A 12,218-nucleotide genomic window follows, 5' to 3' on the forward strand; every position below is an offset into this window, starting at 1 on the left:
AGAAAGTTCTTGGTCTACAATCCCAGGCTGAGAATCTCACCCAAACTGGTTCATGGTATTTCAGTACTTCAATTCCAGAAACAAGACAACACAAGAGCAAGAGTTGACAGCTTTTCAATCTCTCCCCTGCTCCACTTCCCCAACTAGAGAAAGAATGAGGTCACGTCTAAACTACAGATATACTGGTAACTATTCATTCAGGATGTTAAAAATCCACACACAAACAACATTGGCCTGAGTCTCCCCAACTCTCTATAGACAGCATGGCATCAGCAGGAAACCACCTTATGTCTATATAGTCATTGCCTCTAGGAGATGAATTAGCTATGCCAACAGAACCAGCTCTCGCACTGTGAGAGCCACTACACTTGCGCATTACAGCAGCGCAGTTGCAGGGTTTTCAGCTTAGACCTGCCTTAAGATTTGAAGGCGGAGTCATTAAGCAGCCTCCCTTTATTGGGATTTGATCAATGCCTAACTTCCATTTCTTATCCCATTCATCCCTGTGGTAGTGGACAGCTTTATTTCAACTGTTCTTATACAGGAGATGCAAAGTACTAGATCACAAGGTTTACATCAGACGTGGCCAAGAGTCACAAATTCTTGTGCCCAGACTGCATAGAGTAGTGGTTACCAACCAGTAGATCGGGATCTACCAATAGAACTTGGAGCCTCTGACAGGTGATCCTGACTGGTTTGGCTTATCAGCTGCCCCCCTGCCCAGAGCCGCCCCCCTGGGAGCCTCCAGCTCGTTGTACAGAGTGGGGTACATAGGCAAGGGCGCCTTGATGTCACTCTGTGCCCCTCCCCTGTATCTCATCTTCACAGAATGAGAAAGTTGGGGCCTCGGCGAAGGTGTGGGGCAGGGTATTTGAGTGGGAGGTAGATCCTGGACTGACAAATTCAAAAGTGATCTTGTGCTTAAAAAGGTTGAAGACCCCTGGCATAGAGCATCATCCCAACAAACTGAACCAGCTTCCTGTTTAGCTCAATCAGTTAAAAATCTGGTTCTTGAAAAGTATTCCTTTCCTTTAGAGAAGGAAGCTCTTCCAGCATGTGAAAATGTGTTTATTGTATACACACTGTTGAATGAAGGGCCACTAAAGGGGCAGTAAACGGAGAGATTTCCTTTCCTTACCTGTCATTGTGCTCATAAATGTTGAGTCCAAGAGCATCAACACCTAGCCAGAGTTCAGAGCCCTTCTTATTCTTAATGCTGAAGTAGTTCACACCATACATTTCCAGATCTTGTGCAATTTTCAGGTACTCCAATATGGCATCTTCCCTAAAGCACGCAAAGGAGAGTAGATATTCTTGTTTGAAACCATATAAGCCAAGAATAGAGTATTTACTGTATCAATGGCAACTAGTTTGATAGTACCTCAGAGCACTGCCCTAGAGGATTTTTCAAAACTAAAGAGATGGGTAAAAGCCAAATGGAGCACATGGTTCAGGTGGCATGTCTCCGTTAAAGGAGGAACCAACTTTTCCTAGATCTTTAGTAGGATAGCACTAGAAGCTAATGAGGAACAATCAATAGTCCCATTTAGTAATTCACAAAGGCAAGCAATTGAACACTGACAGCATGCTAGAACTTAAACAAATGCTAGCAGTCTAAAAACTAAAGATGTAACAAATAGCGTGCCTGGCGTTATCCAAGAACATTGATAAAATAGGCAGTTTGGAAACTTGCAAGAAGGAGAGGGATACCTAGTAATACCAAGGTATTTTCATTCCTAAATATTTTGTATGTCCCACAGTGTCAATTAAAAACCAGTGTGAGTCAACATAAAAATCCTAAATTAACTAAATAGTCTCCACAAGGATTCTATGGTAAATTTTATGCCTGAACAATAGGAGGATAGCAGTAGAACTATCACTGACCTCCTGGCCAGGATGATATGCTTAGGGACATTAGAAACACTACAGTGGCTGGAAACAGTTCTAGAACATTAGAACTGGAAGGGACATTGAGAGGTTAAGTCTAATCTCCTGCCCTCAGGGCAGGATCAAGCACCATCTAGACTACCTCTGGCAGATGTCTGGAGATATTTAAGAACAGGTTAGAAAAATGGAGATTGCACAACCTCCCTAGGCAATTTTTACCTGTGCTTAACCACCCTGACAGTTAGGAAGTTCCCTCCACTGCCTGCCATGTCCAACCTAAATTATAAAGCAAGGTAGGTTTAAGCCCACTGCTTCTTGTCCTATCTAGGGCTATTAAGATGCAGTTAATTGACTAATCGAATAGTTGATAAAAATTCTATCGACCACTTTGATAAGGGAAAGCAGCCCAGCTCAGTCCTGCCTCATGCCAGGTCCACACCACCTGTCAAGAGGGGGTCCCAAAGGACAGGGGCTGCTGCCAGAGCAGCCATTGAAGACTGCTGGGGAGAACCAGGTTTCTTGGTTAGTCGACTACTCACTTATATTCCTAGTCTTATCCTCAAAAGACAGGACCCCAGTACCCTTTTAGGTACTTGAAATAGATTTTCAATTATCCCCATATTGTCTGGGTATGTCACCTCAGGAACCATAGCAGAGAATTTCTAGACATATTAAATAACCTTCTCAAGGCAGGCGGGGCCATACTGGAGAAGCTAAATTATTATTTGAGTCAGCCTTTACTGCAGAAGATCTCTGGAAGATCCCCAAACCATTTTGTTTAAGAGATAACATCTGAGTAACTATACCAGATAAAACAGACACCTCTAGTACAGATTGACACATTAAAACCTTGATAAGTCACCATGGCCAAAGGTCTTCTGAGGTTGAATTTTCGGAACTCTTTGAACTACTGGCTGTGGTATATAGGCTATCCCTCTGAAACTTGTAACTGAATTTTTTTTAAAAAAAAAACCCAGTAGTCCTGAAGCACCTTAGAGATAGCAGATAGTATCATGAGCTTTCATGGGTACAACTACTTCAGATGAATGGAATTAAGGGATTTAGGGCACAAATAAATAGGAGGAAGCAAAGGGAAAAAATAGTCAGAGCATCCATGCAAAACGAGGCAAATAGAGTGGGCTCTAAGTACCCAGTGCTTAGCTTTTTATGTCATTAGTGGCCCATCCAGTTCAGGTGTTTGTTCAGACCTTGATTCTAGGTGTCAAACTTTTAAATGAAACCAAGTTCTGCAGCTTCTCTCTCAAGCTGGTTTTTGAAATTGCTTTGTAATAGTCACTTTTAGATCCATTAGCACAACCTATTGCTTAAAATCAGCTTCTGTACCAGATGACTTGAGCAACTCAATTTTTAGAAAAAAGGCTCCAGAGGGAATCCTGGCAATTATAGGCCGGTAATTGCAACCAGTTTGCCTGGTACTGAAATTATAGATTTCACAGCATCAGACACGTGAACACAAACATGTTGGGGAAAGGCCACAGCTTTTATAAATGGGAAATAATGCCTCAGTCTAAGGGGAGTCAACAAGAACAGACAAGGGTGAGGCAGCAATAGTGTACATGTATTTTCAGAAACCCTTTGATAAGGTCCCTAAACCTCCAAATGCCAGAAGCTGGGACTACAAGGGGGATGGATCACTCAAAACTGCCTTGTTCTGTTCACTGTCGGAAGCTGCTGGCATTGGCCACTGTCAGATGCAGGATACTCAGCTAGATGGGCCATTGATCTGGTCCAGTAGGAGTGTTCTCAAACACCATCATTTGGAGAGTTTGGTTTCTTTTTGCTAAGGATATTGTACACTTGATAGCCAATACTGACTGAGATAAGATGGTACTTACTCTTCAGCAACACAGAGAGAGCAGTGACAATAAGCTTTTGCCCTACTGACCAGCTACACTCAGCTACCGAATTTGAGAACTACCATTTAGTGTGACCACACTAATCTACTATAGCAGAGTGAGGTCAAACCTGGATCAATTACCTGAGCATTCCCCGATGTTCCTCATGCCACACCTGGATCCTCTCCTCCCATTGGTCCTTACTGAGTTTGTGCTGTTCTAGAACTCTAGAAAGGAAAAGAGAAGCAGAACTGGTCAGTAAGAAGGGAGTCCACCAAGAAAAGCCAGAAGTCTGGACATATGAAGTGATATACAGTCTAGATTCATACACAGGATAACAACGTCAACAAAAATTATCATAAATGTTGGCCTTAGAGCAAATAATTTGGTTAGGGCCACTAAAACAATTTGGATATGGAGAACTACTGTAGAAGTACTGTTCAGCAAGCCAGACTCTGGTGTCATGTGACAGAAGCCCTGACTATTTAGCCAAAGTAATTATATCCATTTTCTCTTTTGTACACCATACCCATTTATGCAGTTCGGTGCCAGATGTACTCCCCTTTAGCTCAAAAATTTAAGTTTTTACCTGTGTTTCTATACAGAATTGAAATGGACTCTTCAAAATGCATCTCCCAAGGAGAACTGAGGAAGGGCATGAAGTGCAACAGCCTTCCTGTTAAGGAAAGATGCACTCTGCATACCTCATAACGGTGAACTCTACATACCTTTGAGGAAGCAGTTTGTCACCAGTAAGATAGCCAGGCTTATGCATCTCCTTGTTGAAATCTCCGTATTTAGACTGGACGGCATAGGAAGCGAGGAGGACAGCCGTTTCTGGAGGGCAATATATATCGTCATTCAAGATGCCCTCCTTCACCTGGAGGAAAAAGAGGCGCTGCGTGATGTCCTGAATCAGTTCCTCTGACACATCCTCTGGGTAGAACTTGGCACGGAACTTGAAGAGCAGTGGGCTTTCCTTGCGCACGTCTTGGGCGGTCACCTGGTGAGAGATGGAAGCATACGGCTTTAAAACTAGCCTGCAGGCTAAGTGGAGCAGTGTGTAATTAAAAAGAGGGAGTAACAAGAGCAGCATGTTCAAAACCCACTTCCCTTCTGTCAAAGCAAGCACATAGCAAAGCAGCACAAGGTAACCTCCCATTAAGCAATTAATTGGAAACTGCCAACTTGGCAAGAGTGAGCCAATATTCTTTCATTTATCAGCTACCAAAAACTATTGTGACTAACGGTACATCTAACACAACACAGTTGGCACCAGAAGTCTTATTCACCATATGTATTACACATGGATAGTCTTTTCTTTCATCTACTACATTAGATCTGCCTGAAGAGAAAGCACAGGATTACTGGGGGCCAGGACAGCAGATTGGCTGGCATGACTGTACATTGCAGATCTAGCTATGATGAAACAGTCAGCGCAGACTAGCTAAAGAACGATCAATTATTACTATTCAGAGTGGTATAAGAAAAAGTCCCTGGCAGGAGTGAGACACTGAACATCCTATCCTGTCCAGCTGCAAACAAAAGTCCAGGAAAAAAATGACTAGAATAAATACATTAAAATCTCAAGTGGACAAATCAGATAAGCAGGCATATACCTTTTTATTAAGCTTCAGCCACGTTGAGAAGCCCTTGGTGTCCTGGTATTGAAGTCCAAAAAACCAGACCTCTCTCAACCCAATTGTCTTCACAACCTGCAAAAGAAGTCAGAGAAATGTGAGCATCAGTAAACTGACTAGCCATGGGCACACTGGTTAATTGACTGTGCATTGGGGTGGTGTTGTATAAGGTGGGCAAGTTTAGGAAAGAATCAAACCAGCTTTCACCTACTGACTCAATCAGAACAGGGCAAAACTAACCTTGTTCACTCATCTCTCTCACAAAAGACTCTGCAGAAGTGCAAAGAGGGGTCTCTAAGAAGTTTACCATCACTGTCTCCAACTTGGCAACTGGATTATGCCAAACTGGAGGTAGGTAGTAACAAAGCCCTATGCAGCTATGCAGGTGCAGATCACTACCACCCTGGTTTGTACAATAGTTCTTAACTGTAGGTCTTAATCAGAAAACTAAGCACCTAACAAACTCATTTCAACTGCCTGATAAAGCCATTTGAACCAGGACTCCTGCTGGGAAAAGCTGGAGCACTGAGCAACCCTAAGTTACTGATACACTAAGATTTTGCCACCATAGTAAATGCCAGATTTTCCCATTTATGTAGATTCCAGAGAGACAGTCTAGTCTGCAGGTGGAAAGCTATACAACTGCCATCTCCCCTCTCCCCCACCCAACCTTTTCCCAGTCTCTGCCTGGACAGCTACAGTGCAAATTGAGATACTAGTTCTCAAATGAGCAAGAAGGACTGCAGTAAGGACTGCAGTAAGGAGTGATTCATAGTGGTTGGATAAGGCCCTAGCAGCAACTACAGCAATAGACAGTATAGGCCTCAGCTCCAGTTCCAGAACCATCCCTCATTTTCACATGGAAGGGTTCTGTTTGAGTACACCATGAACTCTGTGGACCAGATTCAGTCCTGCCACATATCTTAAGATCTGCACTGCACACAACCTTATAGGTACATGACAACTACCCACACCCACCTGCTGTTTAGTTAGTTGCTCCACTGAAGTGCACTGCTTTGGGTAAGACAGGACTAGGGATGTAAGCAATTAAGCTTCTGCTTATCAGATAGTTGACTATCAGCTAGTCAACTAGTGATGTGAGAGGCAGCAAGGATGGAGAGCAGGAGCCGTTGGGGGTGGGAGCCAGGCACAGTGGGAAACAGCATAAATGGGGACTGAAGCAGTCTCCACACATGCCACTTCTGCTGCGATTCTGCTTTTGAAATGTACAAGAGCCCCAGTGACACCTGAGCTTTTAAAATGTGACATACATTTAAAAAGAAAGCCCTACAGGGAGCATGAGGCTTCCGCTTTTGAACTGTAGCAAGAGCCAAGCAGGCTCCCTCTAGCCACTAGATGTCCCATGGAGCCAGCAGCCCATGGAACGTTTAACTCTAACCCAGTGGCTCCCAACCTTTGAGGATACAGACCCCTTTTCAATCTATTAAAAGATTATGGACTATCCTCCCCTCCCCAAAACAATATAGTGTGCCTGCAGCCTGCACACACCTCAGCCCATGCTGCTTCTCCAGTGGCATCCCTCATCCTGCTGGGGAAGCAGGGCAGGCTGAAGGAAGTGCTAGCTGACAGCACAGTCTTCAACCCCGGTTGCTTCTTGCAGCTCGGAAAGCAGTGCAGGCTAAGGGACTTGCTGGCTGCAGGAGGCACTGCACAGACCCCCTAGAGTACTGCTGCAGAACTCCAGGGGTCTGCAGACCACAGGTTGGGAACCACTGGTGTAACCAATTGAATTTAGTTGGTTACATGGTTAGTGTTTTATATCCTCAAGTGCACTCTACACTTCAGAAAGTTACATTCCCGTCTACCTCCTCACCTTCATGAGGTTCTTTAATCAGAACTTCATAATTTATATAGAATAGTCTGGAAGACTTGTGGATGATCTCCCCGCCCTCCTTTCCCTCAACAATGCATCCAACAAGTCTCAAGACTGCAGGCACTCACTCCCCATCCTACCTGTCAGAATTCAGAATTACTTGCTCTCCTCCAACCTGTGCTTAATAGGGCAACAATCTGATAAGGAAACAGTAGTGCTGACTTGATCACTCCTTCCCCCCCTCCCCCAAAATCACTCAGTCTTCAGCAACCTTCCACCTTGTTTTATCACTCAAGGGATGCTGCATAGTTTTTATTACTGGTTTTATGGCCCAAGGCTTATAAGACCAGAAAAAAAATGCTGGATCGGAGACATCAGTACACTTGCTGCTTAGCTGTAAATAGCAAGGCAGTATTTACCAGGTTTGGTCTACACTTAAATTAGTTCAACTTGATCAAAGATGTGAAGAATCCACACCCCTGACCAATATAGTAACAGTGGTGATGTGTGGCAGAGGAAGGAAGAGGGGGGCGGCAGCATCAGTACAGCCTGTGCTCCCTTGCTCTGCCCCACACTCGTTCCACCCCTCCCTAGCACTCCCCAGAGCAGTGTGGCCTTAGAGCAGCACCATGTGGTCTGAAGCTGTCCAGCCTGTGACTTCCCTGTCATCGCTGCCAGCGACTGGAGGAGGGAGGAAGCCCACACTGCAGCCTCCTGCTGCTAGCTGGCCCCTCCCATCAGGCTCCGTGTGCATTGCTTGTGATAACCATTCTGACCTACAGCTTCCCGTAGAAAGCAGCTAGGTTGATGGAAAAACATGTCTGTCAACTATCACTGTTGCAGGGCAGGGGTGTTCCCACACAAGGGGAATCCCCTCCAGTGTCAGCTGTGTCTACATTGCTGTGGAGTTAGAGTTACGCTGGCCTAACAGCAATGCTGGTAGCTATAACACCAGTAGTAAATATTGGACCACACCCATGTACCTAGTTCCTCTGACTTCAGTGGGACTTGTCTAAGTAAGGACTACTTGCTTAAGAGTTGGTCCAGACATTTGGACCAGACTCCTGCGGGTCCCAAGAACCTAAACAAATGTTTATCACGTGCAATGGAATGCATGCTGCTGCAGAGACTATCAGAAGGGTATTAAGACTGCAGGCCACTATCTAGCTTGAAGTGTGTGGGGTGGGGGAAGGAACCAGTCTGGAACGGACCTAAAAATGAGAGCTCTGTTCTCAGGCATTATTAACATTTGAATAGGATGGTGGCTCACCCCCACTGCTGCATGTGTCTGCTTGCCTGCCTCAATTTCATTTGCAGGCAGCTTAAGTATGGGGAGTTCAGCATACTGAACTGCCAAAAAGGAACTGAATGGCATCACACTGAGGCCCAAGCACAAAAGGACTTTTATTCAACAGCAGAGAAGTCTGCACAGTAATAGCAACAGCAACTATGGACAGTATAAGAGAAGGAAAGCCAGCTATGCAAACTCAATACCTTTCACTCATCCTCCCACCCCGCAAATAATTTTTTTTTTTTTGCAAAGCTATATGGACACTGCTGCACAGAAGCCAAGGTTAGTGCTGTGAAGCCAAGCATGTTCCAGCTTGCTAGATCATGTTTGTGCTCAGGCTGTATGTACTCATTCATATCTGAAATAGCTTTCCAACCGGATATGCATGCTGGTAGCCTCTACCAAATGCATTCCCCACCACACTTAAAGTTTGTTTAGTTCCACTTGGCAAAGGGAAAGCATTATCAAAGCAGAGACTGATCTCTACAGCTGGGAAGAGTCTGCCTGACAGCTAGCAGCCTGATTATCAATCTAGTTTTGTTAAAAGGGGTGTGCAGCATTTGCAGATTTGATTAATTATGTTGGCCTCTGCAAGCAAACAATGTTTGGCCGTGAGCAGGAATTGAGTGCAAAGGCACAAGATGCATAGGATGAGGGACAATGAATTTGAAAGACCACTCATTACATGTAGTATTACAAGATGTGCTGTAATTGCAAGTTGAACAAAGAGAACCCTATCTTTCCTCCTCACCAGATGTAATATTAAGTCAGACTGACTAGCAGAACTCTGAAGTTCAAGACAAGGAATGATTTCATGTTTTTGATCGGCTTATGGCATGGAGAAAAGTAGCACATGGAAAGTTCAGACAATCCTCAGGATTCCAGCTATGGTATTCTAGCCAAGCCACTGCATTTGTCAGTCTGTTCAAGTATGCCTCCTAAATGGAAAGGACTAGGACCACCAAAATTTGATCTACAGCTTCCTCTTATAACTTAAAAGCAAGATAAGGGTTTGGTTATGCCAGGAAAAATGGGATGTGCCTGGCGTGGGATTGCTTCTCAAACTACATAGAACAAACCAAAACACCACCACCAGGCAGGTGAAAGGGCCTAGATAAGGGCACCCTTGCCCCCAAGCCCACTCCCTAGATCCCTTCAGGGAGGGGAGGCTGAAGCTTTCCCCCCAGATTCATACGAGGAGATTTCCCTTCTCCCTGAGGAAGGGGATCAGCCAGCAAAGTGCAGTTGGCCACATACCTCACTCTGGCTGGGAAGTGCGGGGGCCGAAGAGTGGTGCACTTCCCCTTTCCATTCCTATCACAGAGCAAGAGCAAAGAGCAAGCAAGCAACCCTGGTATGAATCTTGGTGGAGGGAGGGCTTCAACTCCTCCTTGCCCATCCACAACCCTGACTCCTATACCTCCTAAGCCCCTAGCTCTATGACCCTCCTTAAGGCCCAAGCAACGCTGGGTAATGTGATTTTTTTAAATATATAAATAAATAAATAAAATAAATAAAAATAAAATAAAATAGGATTATATAAAGACCCTAGCTCAGACACTTAAGTTTCACTTGATAGCCACAAGTAACTTCCAGCCTCGAGTTGTTTCAAGCCTTTTCCCCCTTATATTGAAGTGATCATGCTCTAGATTAGGGGTCAGCAACCTTTCAGAATTCACGTGCCAAGGTTTAACTTATTCATTTCTATTTACAGATCTGTGTGCCAGAGGGAGGAGGGGGAGGCAGGGGCAGGCCGTGTACAATCATTTTCTGAACCAGCTGCAGCTATGGAGAATGGTTTCATTTAAGTTATTAAACATAACTAACAAATTATTTTAAATAAAGCTGATTTAAGTATTTTAAACTGTTAGGTTTATCTCCAACACAAAAGGTTTTAATGTTTTCTTTATTTATGGCAGAGGTGGGGGAAGGGTTAGGATTGGGGGGCCCACTGACCCCCAGGAAAAAAAAATCAGTTGGGGAACACTCAAGTGAAAAGCAAAGGAAACAAAACAAAACAAAACACCCCTCCAAAAGCCAACCCTCACTGATGTGGAATTCAACTAAGATCTCTCACACTGGTGCTCCAGCCCCAATGGGTGAGGTAAAGGGACAGGGAGGACTGAGATTCAGGGCTTCCCATAAGTCAGATTTACTTTCTGGGTTCCAGAGTTAGTGGATTTTATGGATAGGGTTGCCAGGTTGACCCGGACAGTCTGGTGTTTTCACTTCCTGTCCAGCAAAAAAAAAAAAAAAAAAAAAAAAAAAAATCAGAAAATACTGAACTCCTAAAATGTCCAGTATTGCCTGATTTTTCTCCCAGCCAGGGAGGCAAAAATACCAGACACCTGGCAACCCCAGCGCCCCATTGCACCCCAGTGAGCCGTGCCCCATTGCACTCCACTGGGGCTCTGCACGGCCCCTCCTGGAGTTGAAGTGGCAGCTCCAAGGTGTGTAGGCCCAGGAGTGACTTGCTGTGTTTTGCCCTGGACCCAGCCAGCCCCCACAGCAGTGGAAGCCACAGTACTAACAAGTCATCTGGAGGAGGAAGTGGTAGCAGGTCAGACTGCCGCCGCACCCCCCCCCCCCCCCGTATGTGCCAGAGGTAGTCCTGTGGAGGACAGGTGGGGGGGGGTGTGTAGCAGTGGGTGGCAGAGTGCCACCAGAAGCCGGCCCAGCTGCCTGCCAGCAAAGCTCCAATGGGGCCACCTATGCACTTTCTGCAGGGGCTGCTGTGCTGTACAAGGAGCAATGGTAGTTAAAGTCAGGACAGTCCCATATAGTGGGCATAGAGATCTGGCGGGAAGGCTCGTGCCACAGATTGACCCCTGCTCTAGACATCTTTGCATTCAGCCTTTGAGTGAATCTATTCACCAATGTTATTGCCAACAGCTGAAACAGAGTCTTTAGGCTGATACTGGTATCAGTACCCTGCAACCACCAGTGTGTCTTATCCCCATTTCACATGCTCTCTATAAGGCTCCTGTTGCTCACATGGTCCCCCTTTCTAGTTACAGAAGGCTATCCAAGGAGTCTTTGGCACTGCTCCCAGACCCAGCGTTTTGACCAATGGGGAACAAGGGTCAAATGAATATGCTGTAAAACAGTTACCCAATTTAATTGTAATTATTTACCTGGTTAATTGAGGGGCTAGGGGCCAGAGCCTGCTGGGGTTCTCTTGCGCTGCAGCAGGTGGCAGGGGGAGATTGACAGGGGATGGGCTGCTCTGGCCAGCCAGTGTTTTGCCATGCTGCAGCGGGTGAGGGTGGGGCCCCCCACCCAGCCCTCAAGTTAACCACTTACCTGGTAAGCATGCTGATACGGTGAATGCTTACCAGTTAACCAATTAACCTTTTACACCCCTATGGAGAACCACCACCACTAGACAAGGGATTTTGTACTTGCTCCATGGCCAAATGAAAGTTAGGTGAGAACTGGTGTCTAGGTTTTCTCTATTGCTTTAGAGCTCATTAATATGCTAAAGGTGCTTGTAAGCAAGTATGAAGATCTACATTAGGGAAGTTTTCCTGAATTCCTCACCATTTACTCTTTCAATTTTTCATTCTACATCACTATCCCTGGGGCTGCCCTCGTGATAACCAACTCAAGCATTTAGAGTGACACTTTTACAACACCACAAGTTCAGAGAATTAAGCTTGCCTTCAGCTTTGAAAATTCCAGTTCTGTGGATATTTCGCTAGAAGAAAGTC

The 12,218-nt window shown here is 45.2% G+C and overlaps 1 protein-coding gene across 1 annotated transcript in view; it reads right to left on the reverse strand.

Annotated features, from left to right (window-relative positions):
• Positions 1-12,218, reverse strand: part of LOC102462316 (moesin) — an 88,576-nt gene that overhangs the window by 11,497 nt on the left and 64,861 nt on the right. The window contains exons 3-6 of the mRNA XM_075940828.1: positions 5,363-5,458; positions 4,472-4,746; positions 3,887-3,970; positions 1,139-1,285 (exon numbers count right to left, since the gene is read on the reverse strand). Coding sequence (XP_075796943.1) covers positions 1,139-1,285; positions 3,887-3,970; positions 4,472-4,746; positions 5,363-5,458 — 602 coding nt within the window. The remainder of the gene's footprint in view (positions 1-1,138; positions 1,286-3,886; positions 3,971-4,471; positions 4,747-5,362; positions 5,459-12,218) is intronic.

Source organism: Pelodiscus sinensis, chromosome 13 (assembly GCF_049634645.1).
Source record: "Pelodiscus sinensis isolate JC-2024 chromosome 13, ASM4963464v1, whole genome shotgun sequence".
NCBI classification, from domain to species: Eukaryota; Metazoa; Chordata; order Testudines; family Trionychidae; genus Pelodiscus; species Pelodiscus sinensis.